At 45.2% G+C, this 23,571-nt stretch overlaps 1 protein-coding gene across 1 annotated transcript in view; it reads left to right on the top strand.

Moving 5' to 3' along the window:
• The window catches only part of COL28A1 (collagen type XXVIII alpha 1 chain), a 193,180-nt gene that overhangs the window by 20,460 nt on the left and 149,149 nt on the right, over positions 1-23,571 (top strand). Inside the window, exons 8-11 of the mRNA XM_019508467.1 lie at positions 781-807; positions 1,540-1,584; positions 5,405-5,449; positions 9,510-9,563. Of these exons, the coding sequence (XP_019364012.1) occupies positions 781-807; positions 1,540-1,584; positions 5,405-5,449; positions 9,510-9,563 (171 nt within the window). The remainder of the gene's footprint in view (positions 1-780; positions 808-1,539; positions 1,585-5,404; positions 5,450-9,509; positions 9,564-23,571) is intronic.

Raw genomic sequence — 23,571 nt, 5'->3', positions numbered from 1 at the left:
CCCAGCCATGCTGGGTCATGCCCACTGGGTTCCGGAAGCCCTGGGAGAGGGAAGCATGGGTGGGAGCTCAAGCCTGCAGCCTAAGCCTGCCCCAGGTACAGATCTGAGGGGTGCAGGGGTGCCCCCAGGAGTGCTCACAGCAGTGGGGAGCTGGCCCTCCTCCTCCCCCGGATGAGACATCCATGGCCTTATCCTACTCCTGGCTAGGGCCCTGCAGCTGCGCATTGTGGCCCCAAGCCCCACCCTGGGCAGCAGCCTCATTCTGCGCCTGTTCCTGGTACAGATCTGGGGGTGTGTGGATCTCTCCTGTACCCTGGGAGTGCACGTGGCAGCAGAGAGCTGCCCCGCCCAAGCCTGCAGCAGCGGACTGCAGTTTGGTCCATAGCCCTGGCATCAGGGGGCCCCCCTCCAGCAGGGCTGGGGGAGCAGGGGCTGTGGTTGGGGAGCAAGGGGCACCAGCAAGGCTGTGGGTGGAGAGTGAGGGGCACTAGCAGAACCAGGGGGACTGTGGCAGGGGGTCTTTAATTTTAAATCATAGATTTTGGGTTTTTCAGCAGACAGTTTGTGATTTTTTTAAATCAGGGAAAATCAGGATCCCTGGTCATTATTACCGGAAAAAGACATATTAAACCTATGAAAGGTGAACACTTAAATGAACTTGCTTACAAATCTTCATTTTCAAAACAGATTAGAAATAATATCTACCTGTATTTTTTCTATTATTTACTATAACCCTTTATTGTGTCCTCACTTTATTTTAATCTGTCTTTTTGAAAACAGGGACTTCTTGGTGATAAAGGAGAAAAGGTATGAGTTCTAAAAGTCTTAGTATCTTTGAAATAAGATGCTAAGGCCAGATTGCCACTACTTACTATCTGTCTGTGGAATCCAGAGGATGCATCAGTAAAGTTGCAAAAGCAGGTGCAGCATCTTCCTTGTAGATTTTTTAAAGTTTTGGGTGGGAGAGAGAATTTTCCCACAAAATAAGATTTAAAGGGGGGAAATGGAACGATAAAGAGAAAACTGATTTATTAATATAGATACAAATAGAGATAAATTGCAACCACTGATTAAACAGACTGTAGATTAAGGAAATTTGCTTTTAAACAAAATTACTTGGGAATTTTACAGACCAAGTGATAAAAGTGGTAAGTTTGGATTGCAATGGAGATCAAAGTTACTGGGCAAATACCATAGGGCACTTTTACATGTACTCTGGGAGTGTGGGGGGGCAGCACTTTAATTAGAGTGGCTCCAAGAGCTGCTCTAATTATACTACCACCACTTCTCGTGTATCAGCGTTCCTGTGCTTAAAAATGGTGGCAGGAGCACTTGAACTAAGAGAATTCCGGATTTTTGATATCTGGATTTATGAAGTTCTACTGTATTTAGTAGAGTTTAACTTCTGCAAAACTAGATCTAATTACAGCACTTAGAACTCTTAAAAATACCATTAGCATTGTAGCATAAGAGCATGGAATGCATTGAATCAAAACAGCATATTCAGTTCATAAAAACTCTTTGATCTTTCTTTTACAGGGCGAAAGAGGAGAATGTGGAACACCAGGGCTAAAAGGGGACAAAGTAAGTATGACTTGTTTATTTAAAATATTGCCCACAATGCAAATCGGTCAGCACGTTGGTGGGGAGAGCTGAAGAAACAGTTTATAACTGTCTAATGGAGATGTACCAATAATAAAGATACCATTCCCACAAACTGAACTCTCACAATCCATCACATTTTAAGAAGTTTGTTTACCCAGGGAACCAGGCTGTAATAACTATTCTGTATTAATCGTATGTTGCTTCAGAAGTCAATTAAGGTAAACTGGAAAAAGCCACTCTGTGTAGAATAACAAACAGACACCCAAAGAACAGAAAACTACTGCAGAATTGCTAGTGTAGAATACATTCACTCTCATGCACTCATTTCAGTTACGGACAACATTTTGGTTAGGGACTGGAGAATACGTTTTAAGCAATAAATGTTGTGACAATGAAGAAAGGCAAATTATAGTATGGCAAAATTCTGAAGACCCTGCAGATCTTGTGACACCAACTAGCCTTTAAAGTATCTTTATGAACAACTAAATTGTAAAAGATATTGAAGTGTATTGAAATGATTGAAGAAAGAGAAAAGTTGGCCATCTCAGTGAAAACAATAATATACAGATTTTTTACTCAAGCAATGTATGAGAAGTAGCAGAAAATTATGTGAAAAAATGTATGGAGATAAAAGGAATTGTCCAGAAGCTGGCAAACAACATGAAGAATGTAACCATGAAAATTGGACAAAAGGGCCATATGCTGAAACTGCTGAAAGCTGAGAATGTTAGCTGTTTAATTTCTGCTGAGAACAATGAATCAGTCAGCATCTGTAAAGGATGAGAAGTGCTAATGGATTAAATATCTTAAGAAGTGACTGAACATACCAGAGTTATAGTCACCCACAGAATTCCCAGCTAAAACCACAGTTGCTATTGTAGATGAATATATACCAGAAACAATTCAAGAGCTAAGGGGAAAAAATTATTCCAGTTGAAAATCATCCAGACACTGAATACATAAAACAGAAGTGACTGGAGAACAACTCCATTATTCAGAAGCACATATATAAACCTCAGTGCCATTCCAGTATGACTGGCACCATTGTAGTCTGCCCTGGTAAAAAGATTTTTTTTCCAGTTTCATTAATCACATTTATTTCAGTAGAAGTTTAAATGCACACATCTGTGTTTCTCTATGTGCTAATTAGCTCAGAATATATCCTCTATGGGCATGTCTACACATGCTATTAGTGCACAGCAATAAACTCCAGTGCATATTATGCTGCAGTTTATTGCTCCCAAGTACCATGTTTACACATGTGCCCAAGATCGCAGCATGTTGAGCTGGGTCAGAGTAGTTCCAGTTGGCAGGGAGTCTGGGGTGGGGTCCATCTGCCAGCCTGGGGCTGCTTCAACCTAGCCCAGTGTGTGGCCGAGGGGTTGGCTGGGACATGAGTGTGTGCCAGTGTGGAGCTAGCCAGCAGGAAACCCCTGCACTGAAGCACCCTCATGCCCCAGTCAGCCATGACAGCATCTACACATGTGGTGCTGTGGAATAAAAAGAACTCTATAGTAGGATTGTGCTTGTATTTACAAGTACTAACCTGCTGTGGAGTTAATTAATTTCCTGTGGCCTAATAAGGCTGCACATGTGGACATGAGACATTTACTGCAGAGCAAATTAGTCCACTCTGCAGTAAATGTCTCATGTAGATGCATCCTGTGGTCTCTTAGAATGAAGTACACTTGGGTATTTTGAAATCAGATCTAATTCCAGATGTTTATGTATATTGTCTGTATAAGCTAGATCAGGGGTCAGCAACATTTTTGGGCAGAGTGCCAAAACCCCCACATCTACTTGTAGGATGTTGGCATGCCAGGGCAGATGGTGAGGGAGCCGTGAGGGACCCAAATCTTCTTGTGTCAGCACAACCCCAGCCTCTTCCCTGCTATTCATCCCAAGGTGCGTGTGCATTTGCTGCTGGCAAGAAGCCATGAGGGAATTCTGCAGACCAATAGGTGGCAGAAGGCAGGGGCTAATAGGGCTTAGCCCCACCAAATGCAGGGCAGCCTGGGTGTGGGCTCTGGGCAGTTGCAGTGGGGGGGAGGGGCCTGCATGGACACAGACATGCAGCCGGAGCCTGCAGTGTACTGCCTAGCACAGCAGGTAAGTCTGTTGTGTGGAACAGGCATGGGGGGGCCAGATTGAGGTCCCCCATGGTGACGGAGTGAGTGAGGCAGGGGCTGGGGTGAATGGGGTCCCAGGGCTTGGGCAGGTTGTGGGATGCTCAGAGACTGGGCAGCTAGTCCAGGGGCATGGTGAGGGCTCCTGCCGCTGTGTGCACCCTGGTGGAGGCCCAGGCGGCATGTGGATATGTGGGGCAGAGGTGGAATGCCACTGTGGGCTCTGCTCTGCCCCCACTGCAGCTGCCCTGGGAGTGGTGTGACGCTATGTGCCTGCTGCATGTTGGGCACAGAGCCCAGCCCATAGCGGCAGCCTGCCTGCACCCAGTGCACAGATCTGGGGGGCACACAGCAGCGGGAGCCCTCCTGCACCCCTGGATGAGTTGCCCAGGCTCTGAGTGTCCCATGATCCACCCCAGCCCTGGGGCGCCATCCACCTCAGTCCCTGCACCTGCCTCTGCCCCACTCCCTCCCTCACCATGGGGGCCTCAATTTGGCCCCTCACATCTCTTCCTCATGACAGACTTATCTACTGGGGGTGGGGGTGTGTGTGCATGTGTTTGTGAAAGCACGTATGCACTCAGCCCTCCACCCTCCCAAATAATATTTTTCCCCAGTGCAACTGTTTGCAGCCTTCTGGCTGCCTGCCACAGCCAGGCTGGGATCTGGGCAGGCCTCTGCTGCCCACCACAGAACCTGAGCTCCCTAGGTGTTGCTGCTTTATTCATCAGTGAACGTTGTAGAGAACACCAAAAACAAAGAAACTAGGATAAAAAGGAAAAAGCAGGGAGCTTTTGGATTGGCAGAAAACTCTTCACAGTTATGAAACAAATTAGGAGTGAGTAGGAGGTTAAGAATGGAACAATTCAGTGTCCATTCTGGTAGCTTGTGAAAAACTAGTACAGCAGGCAGATTGATGTACTATCTTCACTGGAACAATACAGTATCAACAACCAATAAATACTTTTTATAGAAAGAGGAATCATGATAGTAGCTAATGATTAATAGAAAATTACCGTCTTACATTGGGGGGAGCAATAATGTTATTTATGATTGCAAGTTATTCTAATTACCCAGAGACAGCTTTATCTCTCAGCCAAAGAGAGATGTAGATAGCCATGTGAGTGTAAAGTCAAGTCGAAGCACCTTATAGGCTAACCAAAGTCTGCATATGTGTATGTGTCACAAACTTTTGTAGGCTGAAGTTAACTTCATCAGATGCTGTCTCAGATGAAGTTTAATTGAAATTATTCCAGTGTAAAACTGATTAAAGTGATTTGGCACCCATATCACAAAAATACTATAGTCAGATGCATCAGTAGACATACAGGATATGTACCCAATGGCAGCCAGCTGGTCAACAAACTAACTCTTACACATCAAAGCAAACTGATTGCTGAACCTCTTTGTATATCTTGCATCATACAGGTATTTGATAAAAAATTCAAGAAAGAATCAAAGGGGAAAAAAAAGAGCATTACTAAAATGAAAACAGAATGCAGTGAGTAGAATGACACCAAGAAAATACATGAGCAGAGACATGGATTAAACTTGGTCTTTACATAGGTAGAACAATTTAGTTTCCAGTTTCAATACTGTATATTTCATGCGTGGCTCTAAATACAAACTGTTACTAATTTACGTGCACCTGCGTTTTTTTATTTTTTGCACAGGGATTTGAAGGGCCTATTGGCCCAAAAGGACCTCGGGGACCTCAGGTGAGAGAACTGCAAGTGAACTGTTAGGTAACAAAAAATAGTAGTTATGCTGTTCTCTGTGGCTAGGGACAGAAATTACATATAAACTGGTTTAAGTGATCAGAAACCAGTTTAAACCTGTAAGAGAATAGAAGTTCATTGCACATAGACTAGTTTCAAAATGGCAGAAACTGGTTTAAGATAGACCAGGATGGATGTAGTATCAAATTTAATTGATTAAGGTTAAACCAAATTGAACTTCTGTTCCAGATCCCCTCCTGACACACCTCAGAGACACCAGGACACTGTTACCTCACAGTCCCCCAGCATCCCAGGAGTCTTTGCACTTCCCCTACAACCTCCCAACAGGGTGGCCTGCTGGAACACAGCTCACACTCCCCTGCTCCAGCCCAGTGCCTAGCTGGCCTTGCCCCCACGCTGTCACACAGCTGAGGCAGCAAAGCCTCTTCCTATAGAACAGTAGGGGAGGGAAACGGGGGGGGGAGGGGGAAGAGCCCCCTGCCCAGCCAGGCCACCAGGCCCTGGTCTGACATGCTGTGGGGAGCCAAGAGAAATTGTCCCCTCTCCCATGTGGCCAGGCAGCTGCTCAGCTCAGCTGCTGCTGTAGGTGAGAGGGGGGAGCAATCCCCTGGCTGGTTCATTCTCCCCCTCCCCACCCCCTTTTTTATGGAATAAAGCTATATAAGTATAGAAACCCTCGAGTCCAAGGACGTTAACCGTTTTCAGCCTCTGTCGGAAAGGATTTGCAATTTATGAAATGGCTGTGTTCTTGTGAGATGCTTAATTATTTCCTAGTTTGTCTCGTTATGATATGGGCATAATTTGCTTTTAGGAGCTTTAATTATTTTATTACTTTTTGTCAAATATTTTTTAAATATCGGATTTAGTAATTTGATTGCTACTAGTAGTTAGGAGCGTTGTTGAATTTTATATTGTTTATACAGGAATTTGGATCGCTTGTTAGGCAAGAGAGAAGAATATATATATATATATTTTTTACTTGTCATAGCACAGAGAAGACATGCTTTGAAAACAATTGTTTTATTGTTTCTTATAAATAGGTTTTACTTTTTTTCCTGGTGTCTCTGAGGTCTGTTTAAATAACATTCTCTGCCACCTAAATCCTTTAAAATACTTTCTTCAGTTCTTTCAGTGGTCATTTAAGATGGATTTTGCTGGGCTGTACTCTACTGAATTGCAGCTTCAGCTCACAGCCCCATCTGTGAGAACATTTTTGTACACTCAGTGAACCAGCTAACTTTGGGTTTTGGCCAGCTCTTTGTTTTTTCTTTGTAGTACTAGCATAACATTTCTTAACATTTTCTCCATTTTTTTTACTATAATAAATTATGCAGTCTCCAGGGTTGAAATCTTTTTTTACAGCAGTTTGGAAGCTTACTAGTGCCTCAATCACTATAGCAGAATAAATTCTAAATACCTATACATTTTGGTATTTGATTTTGGATTTATCATGGAAAAATCAGAGCTTCCCTTGCCCCCTTAGCTCACCAGGATGCAGGTTCAGGCCTCTCACTCCCAAGTGACAGCCCCCCCAGCCCTGCAGGTGCCTCTCACCCTCCATCCACAGCCCCCTGGGCCCTATTGGTGCCCCTTGCCCCCCATCCATGGCTCCCTGCTCTACCAGTCCTGCCAGAGGGGCCAGGGCTATGGGGCCAGGGACTCTGGTTTGCAGTCCCCTGCTCCCCTGCAGCAGCACCTGAGCCCCAGCTGCTGTCCACAGGAGGCAGTGGCTACTGTGGCCTGAGCAGGAGCAGAGTGCGGAGCCTGGCTCTCCCTCCCCAGTGGGTGGCATGGCCAGAGTGGAGCCCATGGCGGGGGTGAGTGCAAGCTGCCTGCTGGAGGCTTGGGCTGGGGGAGGTGGGGCTGGGTTCCCATTCGATGTAATAGTATTGAGATGTTAATCAGGTGGGAGGCTACCTATTTTGAACCCCAATATTTAGGGGAATATCCGCATCTCTGTTCCACCCCTATGCTGCAGCCCAAGCCTTGTAGATAGCATCCTAGGCAGCTAAACTCAGCCATACTCTTCACCCTATTAGCTGTGGTCCCCTCTCTGGGACATTCGGCTCCCCCTTAGGCCGTGATCCTGTTGCAGGCCAGTTGGGATCTTGAGATTCTCTCCTTTGGGCATCCCTCGCGGTGGGCCACCTTGGCCCTTCAATGCCCGCTTTGGGTCCTGGCCCCAGAATAGGCCAGTTGAGGGTCCCTCAGGACAAGTCTAAGCTGCTTGACTGCTCACAGGGTTTGGGATCCCCCATATCTGGCTCAGGTGCTTTGCAAAGTGTGCCTGACCCTGTGGGGGTCACTCGCCCCAGCAGGCTCAGGCGCTTCAAGAAGCTTACCTGGCCTTTCCTGGATTATATAACCCAGATGGGGGCTGAGCTTAAGGCACCCCAATCCACCTTACATGGAGAGGTGATTAGTCCTGGCAGTTACATGGGGACTGCCACACCACCAGGAGCCCTACCAGGTCTTCCTGCCCTGGCAGGATGCAGTTTTAGGTCATGCTCAGGACCAATGAGGCCTCCTCCTTCCCCACAGCCTCACCCTTTACCTCCAAGGTCAGAGGTGACATGTAGGAGGTGCACGCAGGTACACATGCATCCCCTGAGCATAGTGGTGCACCCCCTGCAAAAAGGCACTACTCACACTGCCGGCAGCATCTTTGCACAGTCTCCGGTTCCTGCTGGCCACCGGCAATGCTGCTGGTGGCGGCTGCAAGTGGTCACTGTACCTTGGTCAGAGCTCGCTACCCCATGTCCCCACTGCTGACAGCACTGGTGGCATCTGTGGGAGCTCCCATGCTTACCGTTACCATGCTCCCACTGCCGCCAGGCTCCTGCCACAGCCATCACTGTGCCCCACCAACCGCCAGAGCCACATGCCATTCACGGCCGAGGTGTTCCTAGCAGAGCTCAGCAGAGGGATGTTTCTCCTCTGCTGGCTGACCATGAACTGCCCTCAGCTCAGGGAGCTGGGCCTTAAAATGGCTGCCCTCATCAGGCACCTGCCCCTCCCTGATCCAGTCCTTAAAGTGGCAGCACCACCAGTACCCTGCCACATGGCCATGTACATGTACTCTGCCAACCTGCAAAGAGCTCTTTGCAAAAGAGTAAAACATGCTTGTTTCTCTGTCAAAATGAAAAATCCACATTCTTCTCAGGTAGAGGGAAAATCTGTGCTTTTCTGTGTTGCCCTTTGGGAAACGGAAACCTGGATCCCTGGTTATCAGGTCTGTGGTTAGAAGCTTCAATAAACAGCACTTCATAAGCTCATTTTGAGTTCAGCAGGTGTGAGACACACAGGAGTGCACTATGGAGACAGATCTAATTTGGGTCTCACTAATAGGATTAAGGACATACATCATTTAAGAATTGGCGCCCACCCTGTTGCTCCTCACAGTTACCAGGAATCTCCCCTTCCCTCAGAAGTCTGGTTTTGGCCACCTGTTGGGGAAATAGACATTCTTATGCTCCACAATTCTGAGTGAGTGTTTCAGCCTGGATACCTTATATACCTCTTCCACAGCTTACCAGAGATCAGAGGAGTGTTCTTATTGTCTTTGAGAACAGGAGTTATCACAATAACAACAATCTCTAAAAGCATCTTAAGGAATACTGCATTTATCAGGAATAAAAAAATCGCAAGTTGGCAGTAGGTAGCTGGCCTCACAGAAGTGGTTTCTTAAACTTGAATGGAGAGGAAATGATAGCTTGGTGAACTTTCTTGGAAAGCAAATTCTGTGTATTAGGTGTAGTTTGAAAGTATCAAAGGGTGAGAAATAGGAGAAAGAGGAACAGGAATTGCCACATTCAGTTTACAAGCAACAGTAAAATATTCTTTTTTACAAGAGCATGGTTAACTGTCATTTGGATTACGGTAATACGTCCATACCTCTCACTGACCATATAACAGAGAAACAGTCCTTGCTCCAAACAGCTTAGCAATAGGCTGCTTTTTACTATTTCTTGTCCAGGCAACACTCAAAAATGAAGCTTTTTCTGAAGAAAACTAAACCTGTGCTTTTACTTTGGTAAAGGGAATCGGAGGACCTCCTGGTGAGCCAGGCACAAAAGGTATTCCAGGAAATAAGGTAAGCTATAGCTATGCATGCATATCTTATATAGAGAGAGCACAATCCTAGAACAGGGCTTGCATTTTCTGTTGGATGCATTTCTTGATAGCAGCATTCTGCAATAGTAACATACCATATAACAGAGTCGTCAAGTAGTACATCTGCTTATCACAGATAAGTCTCTTTTGCTCCTCTAGTCATTCAGGAAGTTGGCTACAAAAGTAATTTTTAAAATAGAATCGTATTATGCTTAAATATTCAAAATAATTTGAAATAATAATAGTTTGGATAAATATGGGTTATTCATATTTAAAATTGTTATAAAATAGCAGCTCTTGTAATGCAAGAACTCAACATAAAGTATAAAATGATATGGATTTAATTTTTGAGATATTAAGATAGTTAAATAGAATTAACTAGACCAAATTTATAATGTAGTTAGATTTTTTCCCCACAAATCATTGGCATATAGTTTTATGCAAATGTGTATGTTTTACCCATATGATGTTGATGATTAGCAATGAATGTTGCACAGCTAAATCCTTGTGCATCTATTTGAAAACATAGGAATGAATGTTAACACCAGCATAATGCCCATGTTACTGCAAGTTTATAGGTAATGAATGTAAGGGCACTTCTATATTGCATGAGATTGGGTGTACACTGTGAAACATTTGTGTTTTGTTTCTGAGGCAACATGTTCTTCTGCAGATGCACAGAACAGTTGTGTGGAAAATATTTATCATAGAAATGATTTTGGAATGTTGGCCTCAATTACATTTTTCATCTTCTTGACAAGTGTTTTTTCTTGTTCCTTGTTTGTCCATCTTTATTTAGGAGGCCTTCAGTTGATTATTTCAGTAGGAAAAAAATAGGCTGATGGGTTTGAAAGAAACTATTCATGCATGTAGCAAAATACCATGCCTTCACTTAGCTTGATTTCAGCATTGCAAATAATAAAAGGCCTGGTTTCTATCTCTAATTACACACTGACAGTGCAAGTGAGTGTATTGAACTGTTTGTGCTTTTTTCCCCCTCATTTTGGGTGCACGCACGTATAACATACACATTTGTATATGTGTACGTATCAAATTGCAGCAGTGAAGATTGTCAGTATTGCAGAAGTGAAGATTGTCAGCATTCACTTCAGTTCACTTCACTTAATTGCAGAAGTGAAGAGTGTCAGCATTCAGTTGTGGACAAAAATTCAACTTGGACATTTTTTTTTACCCAGTTGAAAAAAAAGGCATTCTGGGATTAATATTTATTGCCTCATGTTGATTCAACTTGGAGGCTGGACTAGATGACTTCTGGAGGTCCCTTCCAACTCTAAGTTCAGTGGTGACGAGTAGGGAGTCCACAGGGGTGTATGTGCACCCCCTGAGAGCACTGGTGCACCTCCTGTCAGGCTGCGCTCCCCATTCAGGCGATGGGCAGGGTGGCAGGTGGGAATGCTGGTCAGGGAGTGTGAGCACCGGATGTAAGCTGTGGCCGCTTTCAGGAGCAGCATAGCTGCTCAAGACCTGGTAACTTTTGCCGCAGGGGGATACTCCTCCCCTGTTGGTGAGATTGGTTGTGGAGGACCCCTGCCCCAGTTGGTGTGATTGGTCATAGGGGACTCCCCTGTCCTGGTCACTGACTGGTCACTGCGGGGGGCACATGCCCCCCCCGACTAAGGCGGTAGTAGTCACCCATGCCTAATTTTCTACAATTCTAATAATAATTAAAAAACCCTGTCAATTCCAAGAAAGTCGACTTGAGATCTGGTATAAGAATAGGGTTCTTCCTGGGTCATGCAACATCATTCCATAAATAAAGATTCTGCTGGACAAATGTTGGTTTTCCATATACCTAAATAACCTTGCTGTTTACCACCTACATTTAAATCTAGTTAAACTAAGGACAGACAAAGATTATACACATGTGTATGTGCATGTATACACACTTTGTTTTAATTACTCTAAACCACAGCTATATTTGTCATTTTAACACAGTTTAATATATTTGAGAGATTTTTAAAAAAAAGTTTTATATCAGATAGTGAATGGTTGTTCACAGATTAATAAATACATATTCAGCTAGTTAGGGCCTTTTTCACTTGAGTTTTATGATACTCAGATGCATAACAGTCTCTGAAACTTCTTTCATCCTTACAGAAGGTTTATTCAGCTACTTTTTTAAAATTCATTTTACAGATACTTAGTACAGTCAAGTGTCAGGAACTGAAATCAGCAATTATTTTAGTGACCCTCTCCAATGATATAAAAGAAAAAAAATCAATCTGTTCCCAGTGCTGATTCCAATATAGCCCTTCAGTTTCCATGCAAAAGCTTTTGGTTATTTAGCTGAACTAGTGACTAAACTCTCATTTGGGAAAGCTAAGGCTCATAAACCAGCATTAATACATGTGGCACAGAATATAAAACACCATTGCTGACAATTTTGTTTATTAATAGGTCAGGTTACAGGGACACAATGTGGAAGAGGAAGATAAAATTCTAGTGAGCTTGAACTCCAAATTAAGCTAAATGTAGTGTGAACAGGGAATGTGCTATCTCCTGCACACATCAATACCAACCAGTTAAGACCTGATTTATGGTATGGAAAGAAGACAAATTGTACCAAGTTAAGTTTGGGGGTGTTGAGTAAGGACCAGGAAGACTGCACTTTTTGGGTGCAGTGCAGTCTTCATGGTCCCTACTCAAACCAGGACTCTCTCTCTCTCAACTTCCCTGACATGGTGTTAATCTAGTGAGCAGGTCATTGGAGAGGAGTGAGCCTTGCTTGCAAAGATGCAGCATCTTCTGTTGCAACCAAAACTCCTATAGGTCCCTTTATGGGCAGCCTGTGACCTCTTAACTGACAAACCGCCCCTTACAACATTCTTTGTATTTGTTTTGCAGTCTCTGCTGGACCCTTCCCAGCACTGGCCTTTCCTTATGCCATTTTATAGTCCTTCTAGTAAGCTCACAGTGGAACAGCCTTGCTTTTAGCTTATGAGCTTCTTTACACGTGGCCCTTGTAAGCAGGATTAGCCTAAAGTTGCCATTTTTAAGGTGCATTAAAGGTGCATGTCCTTAACGTGCTTTAAAAGTGGTGATTTTAGGCTAATCCTGCCTAAATTTGATACTGCTTAAAGTGAGTACCAAATTTAGGCACAATTAGCTAAGTCACATTAGCTCATATGTAGACACTGAATGCACATTAACATGGTGTGCATCAATGGACACACACTGTATTAATGTGCATTAGCATGGCTACATGTGGGCTAATGTAACTATGCAAGCCTAAATTTAATGCACCTTAATACATATTAGTGTGTCTATGTGTAGACACACGCCTAAAGTGCCTTGATGCACCTTAAACAAAGGCGCATTAAGTTTAGGCATGTGAAAGGCACATGTAGACACACCCTAGTTAGCCTTAATCAGGTTCTTATCCAGCCTATCCCAAAGCCTGTGCATGGTATGCATCCTGAGTCAGGCCTTTTGCTGCAAGTGTTCTGCTCTGCTTTGCTGCTTAAGTACTTTTACCTCTTACTGCTGGGGGTCCTTCCCTTATACTCCCACAAGAGCAGGGCCTCCTAGTCTGCAGTGTCCTTCTTAAAGGCTGCTTTCCTTTTTTAACTTCCTTCCTTCCTTGTGATGGGGTCCACAGGTGGGGCGGGGGGGAACGGGAATGTTACAAGGATTTAAAGCAAATCAGCTTTTCCACAGTAATTGTTTCATGTGTATGTTCCCAACTAATTATTGGGCATTAATAGCAAATTATGAATCAAGAGTCCTTATAGTGACTATTTCAGAGCTTATCTAGGTTAAAAATTGTGTTCAGTAATTCAGCTGCTGCAGATAAACAGACATTCATAGAAACCATGGTATGCTCATGGAAACTGATTTTAAAAAGCTCACTTAGTTAACCAAATTGTTCCCTTGACTCCTAATTCTAGGCCTTTCTGGTAAATTCTGTAGATTTAGGAGCATTTTGGATTAAGATTAAAGATTTATTAATTATAGTAAATACAGATTTCTCTAGGAAATAAATAAGGCTGCAAATGGAATCAATGGTAAGTAACTTTGCTCATGAATATGTATTAAAAGAATTATGCTATGAAAATTGTACCTCAGAAAAATTCCTTTGCAATGAGCTGCTAAGGATTGCTGTTACTTCAGTTGTGCAAATTCAAGGAGATTCTAAAATCTACCTTCCTTATAAAGGGGTAAACTAAAACTAGGATCCTATATATCAGAGTATATATTCTACAGGGTAAGGAAAAAGGGAAGATTTACAGTAAATATAACTTTGATGTCCAATGAGGCAAAGTCTTTCCCTTGTAGCACATACACATTTTAGTATTCTTAAAAATAAAGAAATAGTTGATATTTGTAATATGATGAATTTAGTCAACAGAGTTCCTAGTTCTGCTCACAAAAAGGAATAAGAAAAAATGCCTCTAATTATGTTAGGACTGTTCCAGGACTAACATTATGGAATTATAACCCTCAATATTATTAAATCCAGATCAAATGGGATTTTCATTCCCGCTATCTGACTTTATTTTAAAACAAAAGGAAAGCAAAACCTCAACTAGAGAAAGAACAGAAACTCAAAATGGATAGACAAAATAGAGATAAGAATTGTAAAAAGATTTCTTTGGGAAGTGGAATTTTGTTTACACCTGCACAAAGATTTAGTGCTCAGGACTGAATTATTTTGATAAATTGTACACTACCTAAAGTATCATAATCCTGATAAAGGAAACACCATGGCTATTTGCAAATGCAGAATGAAATATAAAAGAATGTGCTGGTATATTAAAACAACATTCTTCAACACAACAGTTATTTTTGGGTTAAGGGATTTAAAGTTTTCAACTTGTTGCATGTGGTCTGGTTGGCCTTTTTTGTGGGGTGTCAGCTGTGAAACTAGAGCCAACATCAGCAAATGACCATTTGGCAGAATGGAGTTTCCATAATACTCCATATACTCTTAGTTTCCTCTCGCATAGGAAAAAAAATTCCCATGTCAATGCATACTGGGATTAACAGCTGCTTCAAAGATGGTTAAAAGCCAAAAGTCACTTGAGGAAAAAATGCTGTGTTGTACACAGAAACAAGGAACAACTTCTGAAATTATTTAAATTTAATGGGACTCCCATCTACATTCACTACAGCCATCATGTACACATGCACATCTAACTATGATATATGAGTGTACTTGAATGCTGTGGTTTAGGAAACATTCCACACAATTATAATGTTTGAAAAACTCAATTATAAATTACTGAATGTGAATGTAGAACAGAGTGTTTATCTGGAAGGCAAAACTATAAGACTCTTTCCAAGAACAACATAGAGCTAGATTTGTATCTCAACTGAGAAGTGAGTCAATCTTTGTCCAGTACCGGTTTTCATAAAGGGCTCAGCACAGTTACACTAATATGCTTTTTGGCAATGTCAGCAAATCAAACTAGAGCATACTGTAATTTTTCAGCCATTCTGGAATGGCTTTTTTGTCATTTCAAGGAAACTAGCATAGGGTGAATATTGCAATAATTAAAAACAAAAGTCACTAATAGATTTTCTTAGATGTGCAGGCCTTTTCTGTTCACTCCTCTTGTTATGCAAGTAGTTCAGTTTTCCTAAGTGGTTCTGGGTGCAAACTTGAGGAGGGAAAGGAGGAGCAAAAAATAACAGCTGCTGCCCCTGTTGGCTGGCCATGCCACCAATGGAAACCACTGCTAACCTGTGTGTTACTGCTCACAGGATACAAGGGCAGATGGGGAGGGGGGGCTAGAAGGGACCTCAGGAGGTCATCTAGTTCAACCTCCTGCCCAAAGCAGGACTGTCTCTTTCTAAACCACCCTAGACAAGTATTTGTTTAACCTGCTCTTAAAAAGTTCCAAGGATGGAGCTTCCACGACCTCTCTAGGTAATGTGTTCCAACACTTAACCACTCCCGTGAGAAAATCCTTCACAATATCCGACCCAAATTTCCCCAGCAGCAATTTAAGACTATTACTCCTTACTTTTTGCAAACAAATTATAGGCCAAGAGTAACTATTTGGTGAATATTTTTAATAATGAATATTCAGCATGCTTGCCTGTGACAGCAACTTCTACTTTAGAAAAATATTTCACAAAAGTGTCTCAAAATAGTTGATTATTGCCCTACTTTTCTTATCAGTTAAATACATTTCTTTTGTATGGATTTGATTCTTTGGCTATTTGTATGGCCCTGTGGTATTGTAGTTATCTACCTCCAACATTTTAAATGTCCTTTTCCATCACCAAATACTTATGTAGAAAGGAAATACTATTATTTAAAATTTCACAGGTGTACAGTAGAAACACCAAAAACCAAAAATTGCAGTTATGTGACTACACAAGTACATTTAGGCATGTAAAGGTGAAATTCAGAGTGATTAAGTGACTTACCACAGATTGTGTAGGAAAACTTTGGTGGAACAGGGAACAACACGTAGTTTTCTCGAGTCCTAGACTAACACCCTTATTAATGGATCATTCTTTCTTTCTCTGCTTAAGCTAGCAGCCAAACCAGAAGGATGTTCTCCTTCTATGGGGGAAGCTTTGTGGGGGGATCTGAACCACATTAGTGGCTCCAGTGCTACACTCTTCCCAGCTGGCAAAGCAATATGGCTGGGATGTTCCTTTGCCCCAGCAGTCTCTGGTTGTAGAACAGAATCTAAGACAACCAGAAACACAGCCTTTAGACTGTTCTGTACACAACAGGGAACTGAAGACTTGAAGAATCTTAGGTCTTGTGTATACCACTGCAGTGGCCAGTTGCAGTAAGGACAGGGCTAAACACACCTCACCCATAACCTGAGGCCATTGATGCACTCCTGACCCACAAATTCACCAATGAGATTGTTCTGCTTTCATCTTCATCACCTGCTCTAGAGCCCTCAGGTTGCAGTAGGCCTGAGAGTAGCTACTGGGGACATGCCCAGCATATCTTTGCTTGTCAACTTCTGTGTCTAGAGTACAATAGTGGATGCAGGTGGCTGAGGCATGCTCAGTCTCATCTTCCTCTACCACAGCATACACAGCCTATACTACACTTAGGTGGAAAACTTAAAATTAAGGTGTCTTGTCACAGGAAGGCAATCCTATTTGACTGGGTTTAGGCACATAGGAACCCTATACAGCTTATGTAGATATATTTATGTTGTAACTCACCAAAGCATATGAATTTCTGATTCAGTTAGTCTATAAGCAGGGACCTACTTTAATTGTGGTTTCAGGATTTCCAAGGAAACCACAACAAATGACAGTTTCCACGATCACCGCACAAAATGGCATTTCCCAAGATTTTGTATGGAATTGCCTGGAAAAAAAAGAAAGCTTACTGAAATACAAAGAAAGCCATGGAGCACATGGTTTCAGAGAGAGCTAGTGAGAGACTGAGATAGTGACATAGACTCAGTGAAGGTGCCAGTCAGAAAAGCAAAAGAGTTACAGTGCCATCTTTTAAGAAGCCAGATGCAATGCTGCAGCAATGCTGCAGTCTGAAAATGAGTGGTCAACCAATCAGCGGTGAGGGGTGAGGCTTCTGGAGGCCCCTTGGCCAATCAGTAGCAAGTGGGGGTGGGGAGGGGGCCTGCCAGGATAAGACTGTGAAATCGGCTCCGTGAGTCACAAGCAGGCTGTAAAAATCCCTTTGTTTCACCACAATTTAGGTAGATCCCTATCTATAAGGTTCACCTCTATCCTGCCTTATGCAGTTTATAGAGAAATGTAGGCACATCTGAAAAATGATCCAAACAGACAGATAGATACTCTACAGGAAATGGGAAGAAGTAGGCTTCTCGAAAGAACCTAAGCAATTCTAAGAACAGGAGAAAGTCTGAACTTCTACCTCTTTAGAAGTATAGGCACCAAACTTAGGCTGCACATCAAAGAGTCCCATCCATTTGGTATCCACAATACCTACCCCCTCTTCAGAGGTTAGCTGCTTGTTGGGGTGATGTGGCACACCATTTGCAGGACAGGTTCTGGTCTCTGCTTTCCTATTTTGATTTTGGTTTTTGATGTTTTTTAACCAAAGAATATCCATTTTGCATTAGACAGTCCTGAGAGCTGGGCCTGGAACTCAGGTCTCTCTTTAGAAATGTTGTGATCATCCAGTTACAAAGTTCAGCTCTCCCTTGTTTGTTCTCCTTCTAGCCTTGTGACCTGTATATTCTAGACTGCCTGGTGGGCAACCTTCAAGAGGAAGGGTTCAAGGTGTCCCACCCAGATTGTTCTTTAGCCTGGCAGGAAGGGAACTCTCTTGGGAAGTGGGTCTTGTGGATTTGGATCTCAGTAAGCTGAGGAGAATCTAGGGACTCAGTTTCCCATTACCAGAGATCCTGGTTTTCTCTGATTAAAAACTTCAGATCCTCTGATTAAAAACCCCAAAGCCATGATTAAAATTAAAGGCCCCCCACAGCCATCCCCTATGCTGCTGGTGCCCCTCACTCCCCCTCACACCCTCCCTCAGGCCTCCTGATGCCCCTCACATCCCCAGAACAGCCCTCCAGCCCTCCCCACACAGGCACAGACATGCAGATACACATGCACACACAGACACTGTCGTCCACCCCAGAAGGTAAGTGCGTGTGGGGGGGAGGGATGGGGCAGGGTGGGAGAAAAGGGGGGCCAGATCAAGAAGGGGGGAGCATGCCCCTATGTCTGCTCCCAGGAGCAGGGCTGGGGGTGAGGGCAGGGGTGCCCCTCTGCAAGCTGCACACACATTGGTCAGCCTGACAGGGGGCTCGCACATGGTGGCCGCCACTACAACTCTGCCACTGCACCCCATATTGCCATCCTGTGATCAGCCTCATGGCTTTGCAGGCAAGCAGCACAGGGCACGGTAGTGGCAGCGGCTGCTGCGTGCAAGCCACATATGTGCCGCCTGCCTGGCAGTGCAGTGTGGGGGGGCACTCACACACAGCAGCTGCCACTACACCGAAGCTTGTGCTCCACACGGCTGCATGGCTTCACGGCAGTACGGGGTGGTGGCTGTGGTAGCTGTGTGCTGACTGGGTGCCAGGGTAGGGCTCACACATGGCAGCCACCACAGCTGTGCTGTGGAGCCATGCCTGCACGGAGGTGGCCGCTGTGCATAAGCCCCCCCATCCACGGGCACGGCTCTGCAGACAATCAGAAGCAGCAGTGCAAGGTGGTGGTGGCAGCTGTGTGCAACATCACCCTGCCTCCACTGGCCAGCTGGGTGTGTGCAGATGCCACCACCACCATCTCGTGCTGCCACTGCCGCTTGTCTAAGGAGCTGTGCCTAGAGATGGGGGGCTTGCACGTGGTAGCAGTGGCTGCCACCACAGCGCCACTGCTGCCCACAGCCAGCTGCACAGCTCTGCGGGCACAGCTCCACAGGGAAGCAGCAGCGGTGGTGGCCACTGCATGTGAACCCCTCTCCACTTCCCGGCCGGTACACTGCCACCACAGCCACCACCCCTTGTCGCCCCCACTGACCAGGCAGCATGTGTGGCCTGCATACAGCAGCTGCCACTACACCGCTGCTGCCATGCTACTTGTGCGCAAAGCCATGCAGCTGGGCACAGGAAAGCAGCATGGCAGTGGGTACCGTGTGCGAGCCCCCCCTTCCCCCCGGCCAGCCAGAGCATGTGTGACCCACAGAGGGGCACCCCTGCCTTCACCCCTGGCCCTGCTTCTGGGACCGGACTGAGGTGTGGGGCAGGGAGGCACTGTGGTGTGCCACTTGGGGCTGGTGGTGTCCCCTGCTCCCTCAGCCCCCAGCCAGATTCCCCCCCGCAGCCCTGCCCCACAACCCCGAAGCCCCACTTACCTCCAGGTCCCAGGGGTGAAGGGCGAGCCTGAGCCCAGCCTTGGCTGACTCAGAGGATAAGGCCCCACCCTTCCCCCTCTCCCTCCCATTCTGGGCAGGGCCAGGGGTTTCCTGCCCTTTCTGCAAACAGCTCTTGCAGACTGGAACTGTGTTAGCCTGCAAAGCTCTTTGTAAAAGTGGAGACTCTGCGGATTTCTCTGCTAAAAGGGGAAATCCACGTTTTCTCTGATAAAAACAGGGAATCCATGTTTTTCCGTGGGAAACAGAAAACCAGGATCCCTGCCCATTACTAGGGGGGTGATCTAATAATTTCTGAGCTGCTTTCAATGACTTCAAGACAAACTTAATGGTTTGAATATTTTTAGAGATTTATTTACCTCACCAGCATCGATCTGGATTGCAACATAGTTTAGGCAGAGGTTAGACACTGTAATCTGCACACTATATGTGTCAGAGCATGGACAGAAACCTGAGTCAGGGCAAACAGGGAATTCTTGAAATCTAAAATTAAGGAACCACCTGAACTTAGGTGGCCACTAATATTTGTGTTGCAGGACCCATCTGGGTTGCTCTTTGGAACTTCAGCTCTCAAATTCCACCCAAATCATGCTTAGGCACCAAATTAACCAACCGGACCTCTCCCTAAGCAATCAAGTCACTTCTATAAGAGAATTTAGGGCCTTTGTCATGTGATGAAGGGCCCTTGTACATGTAACAAAATCGACCCATTTAGCAACTTAATCTCCCTTTTTAGCAATTTAATTGTGTAACAATGTACCCTTTCGGTGGCATATTGTGATTAAATTTCATAATAGTGTACACCTTCAGTGGCATATTTTGACTTAACTGACTTTTTTATGTAGCAAAATAAAGCACATCCAATGTATTTTAGTTTGCTACATAACAAATAACAGCGATATTCATCACGTGTACAAGGGCCATACATTTGTAGATAGCTGGCAGGGATGATGCACGTGACTCTGGAAGCCCAGGCATGCCCCAGGAAGCTCAGGCTTGGCTGCCTTCCAGTGCCCTGTGCACTGTTCCCGCTGCCTTCTCCTGCTGCCAGCACACCCAGCCACCCTCCTGCCACCTTCTCATACTGCCCCAGGGGCAAGTCAGCTTATTCCTGGGTGATCTCAGGCAGCAGGAAGGTGGTGGGGATGGTGCATGGGGTGCTGGAAGCCACCAAGCCCAAGCTTCTCTAAGTATGCCTGGGCTTCCAGCATCCCATGCACCACTGGATCTAGCCAGTTCTGCCTCCAACCTGGGGAAGCACCTGCACAGCTAGCAGCCCAAGAGGGCAAGGAGTGAGGGGCCCACTTTTTTTTTCCCCCAGTGGAGACTGCCCATGTCTCCTGTGGCTGGGGAGTGAGCTGCTGGTGGGCCAAGTGGCTCCTGAGCTGCAGGAGGTGTTGGTGCTTCCCTCCATGGTGGCAGCATCCCTTGGGTGGCACCCACCTGGTGGAACCCCACCTCAGGTGGTCCTGGGGGGCACCAGCACTGTGAAGGGAAGCACTGGGGTCTCCCACAGCTCTGGGGCTGCTTGACCCTCTGGCAGCTTGTCCCCTGGCCATGGAAGATGCAGGCAGGCTCCAGGAGAAAAAAAGAAAAAGGATCAGGCCCCTCATCACTTTTTTCTTTTTCTCAGCAGAGCCTGCCCACATAAGCTGCCATCAGGTTGTGCAGACCTTGAGCTATGGGGATGACCGATGCTTCCCTCCGCAGTAGCAGCACCCCCTGGAACTGCCTGCCTAGTGAGAGGGTGCTGCTTAGGGGGTGCTGCAACTATGGAGACAAGGACTGGGGCCCCCGCAGCTCAGGGCCTGCTGGCAGCTTGGCCCCTGGCTGCCCCTGGCTGCTGGAGAGGCAGGCAGGCTCCAGGAAAAAAATGGGGCAGTCATTATTCCATTACAGTGATGGAAGTCCCTAAATTGAAATGGTGAATTTTTAATCGACACAATTAAAACCCCACCACTTCAATTTGGGGAGAACTAAACCTCTGGCGCCTTAGTTTCTTAAGTGATATTTGAAAACATTATACTCAATTTAATTTCTCTTTCTGTAAATAAACCAATCTTACCAAAATTACTCAACTCATTTCCAATTTCTTATCCAAATGAAAACAGCCCACAGTACCAAGATTCTCAGCTTCCTGCTTTGCTTAAAGGATAACTGTACTTATAGTAGACTCTTTTTCCAAGATAATAGAAAGCAGATAAGTATTAATCATGGTTTTATTATTCTTGGCTTTCCTAGCATTTCTTGCTGATGGGAAATGTTTAATGGAATTTATTTTTGATGAATGGATATTAAAACACAAACTTCCATTAGTACTAAGCAACCTTTGAAGTAAAGCTGGCAGCCAGGAAAAACTGATTCTAAGGCAATGAAATATTTATTTTTAAATTGTTTTAAAACAGGCCTGAGAAAAAGATATCAGTGGAGGGGAAACAATCAAGTTCTAATCTGAGTTACACTGGTACAAATAGTATTAATTTTAATTAAACTGGATAAGACACAAGCAGAATCTGCCCCAAAGTCTCCATGAAAATGACGACGTGAATGAAAGTCAAATAATACTGTCTAGGAATAGGCTACTTAGGAGTTATTTTTAAAAAGGCTAGTATGATATTTACTTGACTACAAGATGACCCTGAATGTAAGACGACCCCCCACAATAATTAGATTCTACACATAGAATCTATTTATAAATTTATTAGAATTGTCCATGTATGGAATCTAATTATTATAGAAAATTATTTAAAATTCATCCCCTTCCCCCACCCCGGCTACTTCAGGTGGTGAGGGGAGAGGTGATAAGGGAAGCACTAATGGAGCAGCTGAGCGGGTAGACAGTGCAGGGACATGTGGTAGGGCAGGTGTGGGGGGCAGTAATGGGGAAGGCAGCATGGAGGTGGTGCTGCAGGAAGTGAAAGAGGCAGGTGGCTGCCACTACTCCCCCAACTTACTCTCCATTGTGCATGCCCCCCATCCCCACAACCTCAAGCTGCCCCAGTTCCCCCTTCCCTTCTTCCCCCTTCCTCCCCTCTCCACACTGCTTCTGCCACCCACAACGTCAGGTCCCCACTGCCCCTCCTCCCATCTCCTCCCTCCCAAAGTATCTCCCTCCCTGCCTGTCCCTCAGCATCCCCTTCCCTTCCCTTTGCTTCATGCTGGCAGCCTCCATCCCTGCTGCAGACTGGGGCATGAAGCATGGCTCCAGTCTGCTTTGTAGGAGTGGTATGGAGTCGGCACTGCTGTTCCAGCCTGGCCCTGTTGTAGCAGGGGTGGGGAGCAAGTGCTGCTGCTACAGGACTGGACTGAAACTATGGTCCATGTCCTGGGATGCAGCAGGGATGGAACCTGTGGCAGGCCAATAGGGGGGGCTCCTGCACTGAGCCACCCACCTCACTGTGCCCGACCACCTTCCAGACTCCGAGAGCCTCCCTAGGGGTGCCTCATGTCTGGCCAAACCCTTTCCTGGAGCACACCCACTAGCCTGGGGGTAACACCACCACCACCCAGAGTCTAGACTGATCTTGGCTCTGTGGCCCCTGGGAAACACAGGCCTAGTAGCTGTTGAAGGTACTTGACTCACTTCAAGAACTTGGGGTGCTTCCTTCAGTCTGAAGCACAAATAGTCAGCTGAACCAAGTCAGCCCCTTAGTCAGCTGAACCAAGGGGACCCCAAGGCATAATTTAGGCCCTCTCTCAATAAGTCTCCCATGCTAGGTACAAAGGAGAATTTTATTGGTTACAAGGAGTAGGTTTGGAATAGGGTACAGAGTAGAGCAATATCAGAGAAATCCCATAATGCAAACAGGGTGGCTGGGTAGCCTTTGATCACACATCTGAGTTACTGAAAGCTATATATCTAGCTAGATCTCAGGTAGCTTACTCATGAGTATCATCCAGGGCAGGTGCAGATTCCCTCTGGAGGTAGGCAGTTCATTGATCATGATTTTCAAGAGAGAGAGCAAGTTTCAGATTGTCCAGCTTCTTTCTCTGAGTTTTTGCATCATGGCTACTGCCCCTCCTCCTGGACAGGCCTTAACTTTTGTAGATGTTATGACCTCATTTACCTGGTCCAATGGAGGCCAGCACCTGTTGGTTGCCAGCCAACCAATTTGAAATGCATCACTGGTTGCCGGGTAGACTGGCAGGGTCTCTAGCCCCCTCCCAGTCAGGTTGGCAT

The sequence above is a fragment of the Gavialis gangeticus genome, unplaced genomic scaffold (genome assembly GCF_001723915.1).
Source record: "Gavialis gangeticus isolate Ggan-Ray unplaced genomic scaffold, GavGan_comp1, whole genome shotgun sequence".
NCBI lineage: Eukaryota > Metazoa > Chordata > Crocodylia > Gavialidae > Gavialis > Gavialis gangeticus.
Note: the sequence above shows the minus strand (reverse complement) of the source record. Positions and strands in the feature narration are given on the sequence as shown.